The sequence below is a fragment of the Phocoena phocoena genome, chromosome 3 (genome assembly GCF_963924675.1).
Source record: "Phocoena phocoena chromosome 3, mPhoPho1.1, whole genome shotgun sequence".
Lineage (NCBI taxonomy): Eukaryota > Metazoa > Chordata > Mammalia > Artiodactyla > Phocoenidae > Phocoena > Phocoena phocoena.
This window is the reverse complement of record NC_089221.1, coordinates 161,809,888-161,826,211: the sequence shown is the minus strand read 5'-3', so window position 1 is coordinate 161,826,211 and position 16,324 is coordinate 161,809,888. Positions and strand designations below refer to the sequence as shown.

Sequence of the window (16,324 nt, the reverse complement as noted above, 5' to 3'; positions counted from 1 at the left end):
TCTATCAAATGCACATGGAACATGCTCCAGTATAGATCAGCTATTAGGCAAAAAAGCAACTCTCAGTACATTTTTTGGTATCATTTATTTAATTTTATTTTTTATTGAAGTATAGTTGACGTACAATATTATATAAGTTACAGGTGTAGTCTCAATACATTTTAAAAGGCTGAAATCATCTCCAGCTACAATGGAATAAAGCTAGAAATCAATAACAGAAGGAAAGCTGTTATGTTCACAAATATGTGGGTATTAAACAACACTCTTTTTTTTCCGCTGCAGAAAGTTTTATTGTTTCCATTTGGTCCAAGGCTTGGGAGAGAGCTCCAGGGTGGTTAAAAAGCTGCCTACTGGCTGCAGAGACGGGCTTCAGGCGAAGCTCTGATGCCAGAGGGGCTCCTCAGAGGCCGCTGGACTTCAGAGACTCCTAATCATGCTCGAGGGTGAGTACTTCCTAGAGATACTCACCCAGCCCAGTCTGGGGACAAGCCAGCCTGTGGAGATTGGTTAGGTGGCACCCATCTTCTTGATAAGTTTCACCCCCTCATCTAGGAAGTGGCTCTCCAGGAAGTCACAGAGGTGGGGGTCTGCATGGGCAGAACCCAGGGCATGCAGGTCCAAAAGGGCCTGGTTCAGGTTCTTCTCAATGAGAATGGCGTCTTCCATAGCGTCCTGGGTTTTACCCCACTCATCCTGAGATGGCTTCTGCACATCCTGGAAGAGGGCACGGCCGCCGCCCTGGTTTTGCATTTTCAAGAGACACTCGGCGCCCTCGCACTTCTCTTCGGCCAATTCGAGGAAAAAGTGGCCCACGTCCTCCAGAGCCACATCGTCGGGATCAAACTAGAAGCCCAGAGAGAGGTAGGTGTAGGAGACCCACAGATGCATGTTGACCAGGCGGTTGGTGGCGGCCTCCACCTCAGTGGAATAATTCTGATGAATCTGGGAGCTCATGGTTGATCGGTAATAAGGAGTTAATCTCGAAAACTGGTGTTGGCTGGTCCCGGTGACCGAGAATAACCGAGTGGCTGATTCTGAAGGTTGTGACTGGAAAAAATGTTGGATGGTGGTCAGAGGCTGGAGCAAAGGGTGTCCCTGGGTCTGTTCCATCCAAACACTGTTGAAGCAAGAGACAGATGCACGGGACCGCTGAGCACACTGCTAACACACTCTTAAAGAAACGATGGATCGAAGAAGAAATCACGAAAGCAATTGGAAAATACTTGGGGATGAATGAAAACAAAAATACAACACGTTAACGAACGAAACTTGGGTCCGCTCGCCCACGTGCAGTAAGGCCAATCTATTGACTCCAGGTTGTAGTGAAGGAAAGTGCAGCATTTATTGCAGGTACCAAGCAAAGTGTCCAGGTAGCTAGTGTTCAGAACACCTGAACTCCCTGGTGGCTTTCAGGGAAAGGTCTTTAAGGACAAGGTGAGGGAGCGGGGTTGTGGGTGTGTGATCAGCCCATGGACATTCTTCTGATTGGCCAGTGGTGAGGTAATCGGGAGTCAACATCATCAACCTTCTGGTTCCAACTGGCCTGAGGTCTATGTGCTTGTGGGCAGCATATGGTTACCCTTTTCCGCCTGGTGGAGGTTTCAAGTATCTGAAAAACAACTCAAAGGATGTGGCTCAGAATATTATCTATAGCCCTTGAGATGGAACTAAAGGTTCTTGACTTTGTTTAATGGCTAAACTAGTATTATTTTGTCTTGATTGACTGTTTTCCCTCCTTTCTGCATTTTCTCACTTCTCTGATTAAATTTATGCTTTGGAACTTGAAGAAGGCCTAGGAGCCTAATGTTCTTCTACAGACAAGAGGCAGGCAGAGGACATGGTGGGGTCATGGTGGGGGGGGTCTGTCCCAGGAAGGCCCCATAGGGTCCTGGTCAATTATAAACATACTAAAAGTTATCAAGAACCTAACTTTATACTTTGAGGGAGTAGGAAAAGAGAAGTAAACTAAAATCAAAGGTAGTAGAAGTTAGGAAATCATAAAGATTAGAGCAGACATAAATTAAATAGAGAATAAAGAAATAATAGAGAGACTTCCCTGGTGGCGCAGTGCTTAAGAATCCGCCTGCCAACGCAGTGGACGCAGGTTCGAGCTCTGGTCTGGGAAGATCCCACAGGCCGTGGAGCAACTAAGCCCGTGCACCACAACTACTGAGCCTGCACTCTAAAGCCCGCAAGCCACAACTACTGAGCCTGTGTGCCACAACTACTGAAGCCCATGCGCCTAGAGCCCGTGCTCTGCAGCAAAAGGAGCCACCGCCATGAGAAGCCTGCACGCTGCAGCAAAGAGTAGCCCTCCCACTCGCCGCAACCAGAGAAAAGCCCGTGAGCAGCCGTGAAGACCCAACTCAGCCCCAAATAAAAATTAATTAATTAATTAAAAACCAAAAAGAACCCAAAAACTTCGGGATTTCCCTGGTGGCCCAGTGGTTAAGACTCTGCGCTTCCAATGCAGCGGACATGAGTTTGATCCTTGGTCAGGGAGCTAGGATCCCATATGCCACGCCGTGTGACCAATAATAATAATAATAATAAACCTTCCAAGAGAGAAGTCCAAGACCAGATGGCTTCACTGGTGAATTCTGAATCATTTATGGAATAATACCAATTCTTATCTAATTCTTCGAAATAATAGAAGGGGAAGTGACAGTTCTAACGAGGCCAGAATTACTCTGATAATAATGACTGGTAAACATGTTGCAAGAAAAGAAAATTACACACTGTGAGATAATAGGAAAAAAAATATATTTATATATATTGGTCTCTGCCCCCGGTTCCTGGCACAGAGCTCCTGAAAACCTTGTAACTTCCTATGTGATAAGAATACTCGGAGCATCTTTTGTTCTAATATTTGGTCTTTGACCCTAGTTCCTGACACAGAGTTCCTAGAGCCTCTGGAATTTCCTGGGTGATAGGAGTGTCTTTTGTTGTAATGATGGGACTGGGTGGGCTCGTGGATGGCTCCTGGATGGGGGCTGGTCACCAGAAGGGCCAAGCCATGATTAGGAGTTTGGAATTTTCAGCCACACTCCCTCCCCCACCATTCTCCAGAGAGGGGGGATGGCCTGAAAATGGAGTTAATGATTGATCATGCCTACGTGATGACGCCTCCATAAAGATCCCAAAAGAACCGGGTTCAGAGAGCTTCCGGGCTGGTGAACACGTGCAGGTGCTGCAAGAGGGCATGGAAGCCTTGCGCCCCTTCCCGGATGCCTTGCCTTCCACATCTCCGTATCTTTTTCATGTTCTTCTTCTCTTTTTTTTGCCGTGGGCGGGGGTGGGCTTAAAACAGTAGCAATTTATTTTCTCACAGCTCTGGAGGAGACAAGTCTGAAATCAAGGTATTGATAGAGCCACGCTCTTTCTGAGACCTATAGGGAAGAATCCTTCCCTGCCTCTTCTAACCTCACATGTTTGCCGGCAATCCTTGGTGTGCCTTGGCTGGTAGATGCATCACTCCAATTTCTTTTTTAATTTAATTGAATTGAATTTATTTATTTTTGGCTGCGTTGGGTCTTCATTGTTGCATGCGGGCTTTCTCTAGTTGCGGCAAATCAAAACTATGGTGAGATACCACTTTATTTATTTTTAAAATTTATTTATCTATTTGTTTGTTTGTTTATGGCTGCATTGGGTCTTCGTTGCTGCACGTGGGGTTTCTTTAGTTCCGGTGAGCGGGGGCTACTCTTCGTAGAGGTGCGCAGGCTTCTCATTGCCGTGGCCCTCGTTGCGGAGCACGGGCTCTAGGCGCCCGGGCTTCAGTAGTTGCAGCGCACGTGCTTAGCTGCTCCGCAGCATGTGGGATCTTCCTGGACCAGGGCTCGAACCCCTGTCCCTGCATTGGCAGGGGGATTCTTCACCACTGCACCATCAAAAGAAGTCCCGAGATACCATTTTATACCCATTAGCATGGCTATTAGCAAAATAAGTGTTGGTGTGGAGAAATCGGAACCCTCTGGGACCTCTGGGGGAAATGTGAAATGGTGCAGCTGCCATGGAAAACAGTTTGGCAGCTCCTCACAGAGCTAAGCACAGAACGACCATATGATCCAGCAACTCCACTTCTGGATATATATTCAAAAGAATTGAAAGCAGGGACTCAAACTGAGCTTGTACACCAATGTACACGGCAGCACTATTCACAATAGCCAAAAGGTGGAAACAATGCAAACGTCCACCAATAACTGAATGGATAAACAAAATTTGGCATATCCACACAATGGACTATTACACAGTCATAAAAATAAATGAGTGATGTTCTAATCCATGCTGCAACGTGGATGAACCTTGAAACATTAGGCTGAGTGAAATAAGCCAGTCACAAAAGGACAAACATTATATGATTCCACTGGTATGAAATGTCTAGAATATGCAAATTCATAGAGACAGGAAGTCAATTTTAGGTTCAGGGCTGGAGGAAGAGGGGGTAGAAATGAGGAATTATTCCTTAACAGTTACAGAGTTTCTGTTTGCGGGTGATGGGAAAGTTTTGGAAGTAGATAGTGGTGTTGTACTATATGTATGCTCAACATTTCAGATGTACTTAATGTCACTAACAGTCCACTTAAAAATGGTTACAATGGCAAATTCTATGTATGTTATATATATTTTACCACAATACAAAAATGCAAATTAAAAAACTCTATAAAAAATGGTATCACACTGTTACAATTATTTTCACTCAAGGGTCTGGATTGGAGATTTTTGCCTGCAAGTCTGGCCCATCCTTTTTCGCTGCTGTATAGTACTCCATCGTAAGAACACACCCGAATATTTCCCAAGTTTCCAGTTCCTTCTTATTGTGAACCGTGCTGCTGGGAAGGCATGCACATGTAGGTTTCTCTAGGGTTCACACTAGGACCAGGAGGGAGGGTCCAGCCATCCTCAGCTGTGTTAGCATGGCCAAATTGTTCTTCTGAGTGGTCAACCCAATTTTGGAAGTAGATAGTGGTGTTGTACTATATGTATGCTCAACATTTCAGATGTACTTAATGTCACTAACAGTCCACTTAAAAATGGTTACAATGGCAAATTCTATGTATGTTATATATATTTTACCACAATACAAAAATGCAAATTAAAAAACTCTATAAAAAATGGTATCACACTGTTACAATTATTTTCACTCAAGGGTCTGGATTGGAGATTTTTGCCTGCAAGTCTGGCCCATCCTTTTTCGCTGCTGTATAGTACTCCATCGTAAGAACACACCCGAATATTTCCCAAGTTTCCAGTTCCTTCTTATTATGAACCGTGCTGCTGGGAAGGCATGCACATGTAGGTTTCTCTAGGGTTCACACTAGGACCAGGAGGGAGGGTCCAGCCATCCTCAGCTGTGTTAGCATGGCCAAATTGTTCTTCTGAGTGGTCAACCCAATTTTGGAAGTAGATAGTGGTGTTGTACTATATGTATGCTCAACATTTCAGATGTACTTAATGTCACTAACAGTCCACTTAAAAATGGTTACAATGGCAAATTCTATGTATGTTATATATATTTTACCACAATACAAAAATGCAAATTAAAAAACTCTATAAAAATGGTATCACACTGTTACAATTATTTTCACTCAAGGGTCTGGATTGGAGATTTTTGCCTGCAAGTCTGGCCCATCCTTTTTCGCTGCTGTATAGTACTCCATCGTAAGAACACACCCGAATATTTCCCAAGTTTCCAGTTCCTTCTTATTATGAACCGTGCTGCTGGGAAGGCATGCACATGTAGGTTTCTCTAGGGTTCACACTAGGACCAGGAGGGAGGGTCCAGCCATCCTCAGCTGTGTTAGCATGGCCAAATTGTTCTTCTGAGTGGTCAACCCAATTCCCACGCCCATCACCAGTGACTCTGTCCCCTGCCTAATAGTGAAATGGGATCTCAGTGAATTTTTTTCCCTGATGACTAGATTGAGCTTCTACTTATTGGTTGTCCTGGGTTCATCTTCCCAGAATTGCCTTTTCATGCCTGTACTGCATTGAATAGTGTGTCCCCAAATTCATGTCCACCAGAACCTCAGATTGTGACCTTGAGGGTCTTTGTAGATGTAATTATTTACATTAAGATGAGGTCATACTGGAGTAGGGTGGGCCCTAAATCCAACGACTGATTATTTTGTAAGAGGCCACATGAAGATGCAAGCAGAGATTGGAGTGATGCAGCCACAAGCCAAGGGACGCCGACCAGTGCCAGAAGCCACCAGAAGCCAGGAGAGCGGCCTGGGACCAATTCTCCCTCACAGCCTCCAGCCCTGCTGACACTTTGATTTGGGACTTCTGGCCACCAGATCTGTGAGAGAATAAATTTCTGCTGTTGTAAGCCAGAAATGTAAGACCCAGTTCGTGGTCATTGTTATGGCAAAAACAATGCCATCTGCCCATTTTTCTGTGTGGTGTTTTTTCTTTCCGTCTAGTGTGTCTGGTGGAGTGGGGGCACTTCATATGTCCTGGAAGCTATTCCTTGGTCAGTTAAGTGCATCGCAGGTATTTCCTCTCTGTCCCTGGCTTATCTTTTCAATTTCTTGATGGATTTTTTTTTTTGGTGGCCAAAAGTTTGAAATTGTGACTGATTCCAAAGGACTGTCCCAAAAGTATTCTTTTTTTTTCCTTGTCAAGAGCAGGTTTTCGTTTTTCAGGCGGTTAAGCCTGGGGTATAATTTTCTCTCTTCCGTGATGCTTTCAGCCGGCCATGACTTCCCTGCCTTCGGGGTTTGGGCCTCTGCCAGCGCCCCTACCTCTAAGAATCAGAGCTCAGTGAAGGAAGAATGGGGACAGCTGAGTGTGAGTCAGCAGGGCCTGGGCTGCAGGGGGAGCGGGGGACGGAAGTGGTCAGCTCAGGCCCTGGGACCAGCTGTGCGGATTCCTGGCTGCGGGTGGTCACCAGCACAGCCCAGGCCGGGCAGGAAGTGGGCCAGCTGAGGCATCAGGCTTGGGGCCCCACATGCTCACTGCCCGGAACCCCTAAACCCCCACCTCCCACCCACACACACCCCCCTCCAGCGCCCTGGTTTGCATGCCTGCTCCTGCAATGGTTTCACTGACCACAGTGTGCATTTATGGAGCACCTGCTGTGCGCTAGGCCCTGGCTGAGTGTGGACCCCCAGCCCTGCCGAGTGGCTGGGGGAATCAGTTCCCTGACACTGGGGGAAACTGAGGCCCAGAACAGGGCAGCCCTGTGCATGACTCACACAACGTGGTGCCCCAGTCACCCGGCATCCCAAATCCTCCTCCTTGGCTGGCTGGGGACCTCTCCACCTCTAGGTGTCCTCACCCTAAACACGGCAACTTAGAAGAAAAAACAGCTAGGAAGTTTCCACATTTTCTCTCTTTGCCTCCCTCAGTCCCTCTCTCTCTCTCCTTTGTTCTCTCTGCATTTCTGTTTTTCTGTTTCTCACCACCACCCCCATCAGTGTGTGTGTGTGTGTGTGTGTGTGTGTGTGTGTGTGTGTGTGTGTGTATGTGTGTGTGTTGGGGGTGGGGGCAGCCTGAACGCACCCCTCCTCTCTTCCAGGGGACCAGGACACGTCCGGGCAGGTCTGGACACTCCTTGTAGAAACTGCTGAATGCCTAGTGGCAAGATGCCAGGGCAGGAAGGAGCCAGTAGGAAGGTTGAAGAGGGTGTGCAGGAAGGCCTAGTTTGGGATTTCTGGTGTGGTGCTTTGCCCTTCTTACCCCCACCCAGGCCTGTCACACTCAGAGTGTCCCAAGATGACCTCAGCATCTTCCCCCAAAACTTTGGGATTTGAGGGATGTATAGGAGTTATCTAGGTGTAGATGGAGGAGGGGGGACTTCCAGGCAGAAAAGACAAGCTGGGGTCAGCAGAGACAAGGGAAAAGGGGTTCAGATGTCCAGCAGAGGAGTCTGGCTTGCTCCTGTGGGCCAAGGGGAGCCACCGAGGGTGTGAGAGGTGGAGAGGGGCCCAGGCAGATCCCTGGAATGGGATGGACTCTTGTCTGAGACCCTCACCTTTAAGACCGAGAACATCCAAGCGAGAGCTGAGGGAAACTCTGTTGAATGGGGCCAAGGTTTACCCTTGAATGAGCCTCCCTGAATATACCTTAGACCCTTCAGCTGCCTGTCTGTCCGCCATCACAGCTGGGACCCCTGCACTGCACTCCCAGCCTGGAAGCTGCTGGTTTCCTGGTGTGTCCCCAGTCCAAAGCCCAGTGCACAGTAGGTAATTTATAAGTTCCTGGAGCAGCCAAGAGGAGATGGGGCTCTAGAGGCAGGGAACAGGCAGGGTGGGGGCCTCGGCTGGAGGAGGCGCCTGGCCTTCAGGGGCGTGTCATCCACCTTCCCCTCCCCGGAGGCTCCTGCGCCTCCCTGCGCCCCCTGTTGGCCTCAGAATGGAACACCCAGCCCCGACCCCTCTCCTCTCTCCCATAGCTTATTGCACACCTATTATGTGCCCAGTGCTGTTCTGGGTGCAACAGACACAGGGGACCCCAGACAGACCTGCCTGTCCTCCGGCACTCCCATAGAACTAGTCAGTTACTACCCAGAGTATGTTGGCACGGGGGTGGGGGGGAACCAGGCAGCTATGGGAGGCAGAGGAGGTACCTGGACAGCCAGGAGGGCTTCCTAGAGGAGGAAGTAATAGTAGTTGTACTTATTAAGTGAGTACTATGTGCCAGAGCTGTAAAAGCAGAATCTCACTGAATTCTCACACAAGGCCCATGAGTGTGGGGAACTGAGGCTCAGGGAAGTGGGCCTCAGATCGTCCCCCACCTCTTAGCTTCTCATAGCCTTTGGAATAACACCCAGACCACTCGCCAGGCCTTGAGACCCTGCGCCATCAGCCCTGCTACCCCTCCCACAACCCCTCCACCTGAATCACCCAATCTCCTCCACACACAGCCATCCCTCTTGGCCTGCAACTTGTAGGGTACAGTTGAGGTCAGGGGGTTTCTCTCTGGGCAGCATGGCCAAGGGTAGGCGGCGGTTCCCGTTGAACCAGGGAGGTGAGGGGAGGTTTCCAGGATTTGGGAAAAGGATCCCCCATGTGAAAAGGACACAGCCCCTTCCAGTGACCACAGGAGCATCTGTATGGTACACCTGGGACCCTGCTCAAAACCCGGGGCCGTGGAAAGAGCCAGCCTTAGAAGCGAAACCACTGTGCTATAGACACCTCATCTTGGGGTGCAAAGACCTTGGGGGCTCAGGGACTTGGAGGGGGTACCCCGTCCCCTGGGACCCATGTTCCCCAAAACAAGCCATTTCCTTACTGCTGAAGCCCCTTCTTCTTTGAAGGCCACTGACTCTGGAGTGTCCCCATTCCTGCTGAGGACAGACACAGGGGGATGATCGAATCCTGTTTCCGGTGTTCAAGCTGCTCAGTCCAGAGTAGCCGGCTTGGGTTCACATTCCCGCCCCTCCTCTCCTTGGGACAAGGGGCTTCAACTGACAGAGCCTCAGTTTCCCCAGCTGTAAAAGGTGGTAATAGCACCTCCCCCACAGGGGAATTCTGCACACACTGGGGGTCAACATGATCACGATTCAAATCCCACCCCCCACCCCCCTTGCTGTGTGACCATAGGCAAGTTACTCAACCTCTCTGTGCATCAGAACCAAGGCAGTGGGTTGTAGGAGGTAGAACACTCAGTACAGAAATCCTCTCATCATTATCCATTCAGCACACTCATTGCAGTGGCCACACACCAAGTACCAGGTCACACACCAAGCACCAAGGACAGAAATACTGGTGATTTGAGGCCCCCTCTGCCAGTTGATGACCCCAGGTTGAGGATGACCCTGGCGGATGACAGCTTCTCACAAAGACACACAAGAAATTGCATATTTCAACTGTTTTATTTGCTTTCTGGGGTGTCAAGTTTGGGGTCTCCCGGGGTCCAGCCCCCAGCAAAGTCTGGCAGACCCTTGCCTGACCTGGGGTCCCAGACATGGCGCTTTCAGACAAGGCACTCATAGGAGTCTCCCTGGGTTCAGGGAAAAGCCACCCCGAAGCTGCAGGGGCTGGACCCTTCTTTGGGGACAGAACACGGGGTCACCTTCAGCGGGAAAGGTTTTTCCTAGAGAGAGATTTACGACAAGATAGAAACCTGAGATGTTAAGGGAGCCCCGGAAACATGCCTGGGTAGGAGGAAGGCCAACTCTGTTTCCCACGATCCAGATGGGTCTCCCGTGGCATCCAGCCAGGCCTTGGGTGCAGAGAGCCCAATTCCAAACCGGCTTTCTCTGGGATTTCCTCAAAGTGTGAAGGACACAAAAGCCACTGGCCCCAGGTCCCACCCCTGCAAATGGCTTGGGTGAGGCCGGTCTGGGCAGCGGGGAACCAGGGCCTGGGGGTGCTTCTCTCTTTCCCATCCTGTCCCCTTTCTCTGTGCCCCATGTGTACTGCAGAGGCAGGCACTTCTGTGGGTCTCTGGGCAGCTGAAGGGAAGCCTTGGGTGAGGAGAGGGAGGAGGAGAAACAGATCTTAAGTGGGGGGAGCAGCTCGGGCTGGACTGGAGCCCTTGGGGGTCTAGGAACCCCTGAAACTCAAGCTGTGACAACTGCCCCTAAACTGGAGGACAGGATCTCGTAGCAGGTATGCCCAGTGTCCGTCCAAGAACTAACTTTCAAGATGTGGATTTTTGGCAAATGTCCTTTCCCCTCAACAGCCATTCTGCCCTGGGTCTGAGGGGGATCCTGGCCTTTAACACACTTCTTCACTGCAAAAATGGGAGATGTTTTTTCTCCCAGTGGCAGCCCTGGTCCCTTTACAAGGCACTTGTTCCATGAGAAGGGAAATTTAATTGGGGTTATAAAAACAAAGCCCTTTTTAGCTCCCCACAAGTCTGTGGAGGCCATGAGACTCTTGGCCACGAGGGATGACCTGACAATAAGGCAGCAGCCTCTGCCTGTATGACCACCATCAGCACCTCACGCTGGCTGCAGGCTTGAGAAGGCTTCCAGTGGCCTCAGGGCAGAGGCTGGGCCCCCAGAGGAGAATGGGGCTTTGTCCCACCATCCCAGAAGGGGACTGCTGGGTTCAGACACTCCAAGAGGTGAAGAGGTCAAAGGTCAACAGTCTAGACAGTGGCAGCAAAAAACAGGCCAGTGTGGTGGGTGGATTTCCACGAGCAGCTCCCTTCCCCCTCCCGGTCACCCCTCGGGGGAACAGGCTTGTGGGTGTACATGCACACCCACTGGCCTGGCTTCCTGGCAGAAACTTCTAAGATAACAAAAAGGCATCAACAACAGTATACTTTTCCAGTCGTCCCCTTGAGCAGGCCCTTTCTGTTCTAGAAGTTTCCACGCCAGCAAAGAGCAGGGTAGCTGAAAACTATTTTTCTTGCTGAAACTATCACAATCTGACCTTTCCCCAAAGACCTGGCACCGACTGGGAAGCCATGACCTCTGCCCACCACCCCCTGCTGCCCCACGGCCCTGTCTCTCTCAGTGGCCAGGAGACCTTGGCTGTTCCTTGATTGGACCAGGTGAGCCAGGTGGCACCAAGCCCAGTCCACCAACTGGAATTGCTGCTTCTTCCCACCTTTCTTTCTATCCACTCCGTCTTATTTCTTTTTCGAGCTATGTACTCACATGCAGACCGCCGACCTCCTTTTTGGTGGGAAGCGGGGCGTCAAAGGGGCTTAGAGAAGAATAAAGTTATAAGGTGCGGAGGCTCTGGCACCTTAAAGGAGACGCCATCACCCGACGCCCAGATCACTGTCTCTGCCCCCATCCCCCACCTCAGTACCCTCCACAGGACTCACCAGAGAGAGGTCCCCTCCACTTTCCTATGAGTCCACCCCCAGCATCACTTCTCATTTTCCCCCCACCAGCCTTCCCGCCACATCCCTCAGCCCATCTTTCCACCATTAACACTCACTGCACCCACCCCTTCTGGCATTGCTCACCTCCGTACATGCCAAGCTGCACCCATTTCACAGGCTCATCCCTTTCCCTATTCTGTGCCCTCGACAACCCAGACTCTGAAATGACAAGGCAGAAGGAATGAGACTTGGCCCCCCCCTCTTCTCACACAAGGACATTTTTTTCCGGGACCCAACAAATGCAGACAGATATACCATGGATTGAATGGCTGAGTTTGCCCCAAAGAAAATGATAAAAAGTAATTAAAACAGGAAAATTTAAAAGCTGGCAGGGAGCGAGTAAAATGTTTAATGGCTATCTGATTAAACAAAAATGAGCTATGCGCTCTGCGTCATGAACAAGGACAGGGTTCTGGTTTAACTTGAGGAAATCTAAAACCATGGCAGGAACACAAAAATGACACACACACACTCGACAATGATCAGACAATAAATTATATCTCTAAGTTGCTAAACCACATGGTGCTTTAAACAGAGAAGAGAAGGGAGGACAAAAGAAAGATGAAAATGCAGAGTTTGGGGATGGTGTGTCTGGGTTCCGTGGGCACCCAGCTAAGCTCAAACCTGGCTCACTTCCAGTCTTCCCTCCCTACTCCAGCTTGCCTAGGTCCATTTCCTCCTCAGAGCCCCACAGATCAGACCTTTAGAGAACAGAGCTAGTTAGAGCCAGATGCCATTCTTAATAAGACCTCTGGGGGACCCCCTGGCCTTGAGCACCCCCCCCCCCGCCTCCTTCAAAAGAGCCACAACCTCTGCTCACAGAAGCCAGCTGAGTGAGCAGATGCCATGACATCCTATGCTCCAGATTTCTCAGGAGACTGCAAACTCGGACCAGGGATGTGGAGGGGGCATTTCTGGCAGAGGGAGGGCTGGCATGGAGAGGGGAGCTAGGTCCTGATCATTTTACCCTGCGGGCCACGGTACACACCCACCATACGCTGACCCCACGTCACCATATGCCATATGCTGACCCCATGTCACCCACCTGTGCCCACTTTTCCCCTCCAGAAAAAGCCCAGGACTCAGAAAATGCATTTCACTCAGAAACCTATCAACCTGGTCTCCAAGCGACACAGTAGCTTAACGGAGGCGGCAACCACCCTGGGCATCGGAACAGGAGGGAAAGAGGGCGAATGTTTAAGAAAACAAAACAAAACAAAACTCTCAGCTGTTTTCAAAAGAGCTGCATGCTGGGAAACACCAACATGATCCAACACAGCATCAGACTACAGCACGCTTCACACTTAGTGAAGCGATAAAACTGCGCGTTCTCCAAAAAAAATTGAAGAATACTTCGAAAACGTGTGTTTTCCTCACGGTTGCTTCTGCCACCCCCTCTCTCTGATGGGTGTCAGGGTCCAGCTGAATTTAGTTGCCTCCTGGGAGATGTCACTCTCAACCCTGCTGGTAAGTTCAAAGTCACCAGGGAGTGAGATAAAAATTTACCAGGGACTGAGATAAAAATTTACCGAGTCCTAGGCACTACACGAAGCCTGCTGGCTGCCCCACCGCTCTCCTGCTCAAATACACCAGCACACATGGAGCTCAGCCCCCAGACTCCATTTTGGCCCTCTCCCCTTAAGGAAAACAAGCACCAAGACTGAAAATCCAGGTCAGATGTGGGGTAGGTTTGCAGCTCCTACGCATTTTTACATTAAAAAAAAAAAAAAAAAAGTCATGTGCGTGTTGAAATGAGAGTCCGCTTTCCCACCGGCAGCCCGGCCCCAGTGGCCCCATGGGTACAGCTCACAGCTCGGTCGTTGAAAGGGTCAGCCAACCCTTTCAGTCTCCTGGGGCACCAGCCACCCCCCACTCCCCGTGGTCTGGCCATGGGCCCAGTGCCACAAGCCCCGAGCAAGGGGACCTCAATGTCACCCCCAAAACAAAGATGTAGGTCCAGTGTTCAGGGCAGGAGGCTGAAGGGGCTGCACCCCAGGAAAAAGAAAAGACACTTCTGTGTTTGGCTAAAGCCCGCGTTTTAACCAAAGGGAATATAAATTACTCTGTGCCCAAACTAGCACTATTGTTTTTAAAAAGAGAATAAGAAAGAAGAAAAAAAGCCATGCCACGTCCCAAGGTGGCCCTTGCTGGGGCTGTCCAGGCTGCTGGGACATGGATCGGGGTAGAGAGTCTCCATGAGCCATTTACATTTGGGAAGAAACAGTCACGGACGGAGGGAACTCTGGAATCCCTCCACCACAGACTTAGAATGGCAGGTAGCCCCAGCCATGGGATCACGGAATAGAGACACCTGATCGGGGTTCTCTGCAGAAATCAGGACCTCCCGGCTTCCTGGCTGTCACAGCTGTATCCCCAGATGCAAAGAGAAATAGAGAAAAAAATCTTCACTGAGGCCTTCAAATCAACCAGTGCTTTTGCAGAGAAAAAGGGAGAGGAGGTGTGTAAGTTGGCATATTTGATCCAAAACAGATCCCCAGCTGATGGGCTCGTCCTTCCCGGTCAGGCCCCGGAGGGCGGACGTCTCTCTCAGGGTCCCTGGCAGAATGAGGTCTTGGGAGGCCTGAGCAGCAATCAGTGTTTGTGGCAACGGTTGAGTTTGCCTTCTGACTGCTCTAGGACGTCCAGCATCTCCTCGATGATGGCCTGAAGTGCCCGGCCCAGCTGGTCTGCATTGTAGGGCTTGCCCAGAGGGGGCACGTGAACAAAGGCTGAGCGGCCGTGACTCTGGTACAGAGAGGTATAGTAGGCGAAGTCGCAGAGGTACCTAAGCCACAGGGCGTGGGGGATGGGAAGGAGACCAAATGGGGTCAGAGAGTGAATGTTCCATTGAAATCCATCATAAGGCACCCCCCCGCCCCAACCTCACCAGTCATCCACAAGACGGAATACTGCTTCTCCCTCCCCAGGCCAGCAAATAAATAAATAAATAACTCCAAGTGCTGGGGTATACGTGGGGAAGGAAGCAGTGTGAGATGCTGCTGGCTGGGATACAAATTGCCCCAGGGGAGGGCAATCTGGCAGGCTAGAAAAATTACAAATGTGCAATATTCAATATTTTGTGATAAGCCTTAATGGAAAAGAACATGAAACAGAATATATATATATCTCTTTCAATCACTTTGCTGTACAGCAGAAATTAACACAACATTGTGAATGAACTATACTTCAGTAAAATTTTTTAAAAATAATTTTTGGGCCTCCCTGGTGGCGCAGTGGTTGAGAGTCCGCCTGCCGATGCAGGGGACGCGGGTTCGTGCCCCGGTCCAGGAAGATCCCATATGCCGCGGAGCGGCTGGGCCCGTGAGCCATGGCCGCTGAGCCTGCGCGTCCGGAGCCTGTGCTCCGCAACGGGAGAGGCCACAACGGTGAGAGGCCCGCGTAACGCAAAAAAAATAAATAATAATAATTTTTTAAAAATTACAAATGCATAGACTTTATGACCTGATGTTTTGAGTGTTTAGACTACGTCAGGAGCCATCTGCACACGAGCACGAGAAAGATGGACAAGGTATCCGCTGCAGCATGGTGTGTAAAAACAGAAAAACAGGAAGCAACCGGCTAGGATCTGAATGTCCCCCAAATCCCCTCCCACCCTGTGAGGACACGGCCAGAGGTCGGCAGTCTGCAACCTATAGGAAGGCCTTTATCAGAACACCACCACGAGGGTGGCTGGATCCTGAACTTCCTTGCCTCCAGAGCCGTGAGCAGTAACTTTCTGTTGTTTATACACTGCCCAGTCTGGGGTTTTTTTTTTGGTTATAGCAGACTAAAACACCACCTAAGTGTCCACTGACAGAGGAGTGGCTTAATAAACTCTGGTTCATCTGCATGGTGGAGTCACATGCCCACAAGTGCAACCAAGGAAGGGAACTCTCATGAAAAGGCACACCACGTAACCCCATCCACGTGAAAGCAAAGGGAAACAGGACAAAATTCGAAAGTAGTACACCAGATGCCCTACACATGTATGGAAACATATGTGTGGGTGAGTAGGAAGGGTCATAATTTAAGTCTCTCATTTAACCGAGGGATCCCTGGGGCGGGGAGGGGCGGGGCGGGGAGGAGAAAGGGCAAGAGAATCTTTCACAACAGGAAAGTATGAGAGTATACTCTAGAATTATCTGAGTAACTTAAAAATTAATTTTAGGGGAGTTCCGTAGTGGCCTAGTGGTTAGGGTTCCGGGCTTTCGCCGACAGGGCCCGGGTTCAATCCCTGGTCAGGGAGCTGAGATCCTGCAAGCTGTGTGGCGCAGCCAAAAACCAAAAAAAATATTAGTTGAAAAAAAAGACAGCCTGCGTGCCACAAATACTGAAGCCCGTGCGCCTGCAGCCCGTGCTCCGCAACAAGAGAAGCCACCACAATGAGAAGCCTGTGCACCGCAGCGAAGAGTAGCCCTCGATCGCTGCAACTGGAGAAAGCCCGCGTGCAGAAACAAAGACACAATGCAGCCAAAAATAAATAAATTAAAAAAAAATGACTGGTGGGAGGGGGAAGGGGCAATATAGGAGGAGG

General features: G+C 49.9%; 1 protein-coding gene and 1 pseudogene across 2 annotated transcripts in view; both read right to left on the bottom strand.

The window, feature by feature from the left end:
- Positions 1–427: 427 nt before the first annotated feature.
- Positions 428–954, bottom strand: LOC136121108 (ferritin light chain pseudogene; annotated as a pseudogene).
- Positions 955–13,809: 12,855 nt separating this feature from the next.
- Positions 13,810–16,324, bottom strand: part of PGPEP1 (pyroglutamyl-peptidase I) — a 33,978-nt gene continuing 31,463 nt past the window's right edge. The window contains exon 6 of one of the 2 annotated variants that reach the window (XM_065875036.1): positions 13,810–14,575. In XM_065875036.1, coding sequence (XP_065731108.1) covers positions 14,383–14,575 — 193 coding nt within the window. In that variant the 3' untranslated portion in view covers positions 13,810–14,382. The remainder of the gene's footprint in view (positions 14,576–16,324) is intronic. The other variant, XM_065875037.1, reaches the window with a different exon arrangement.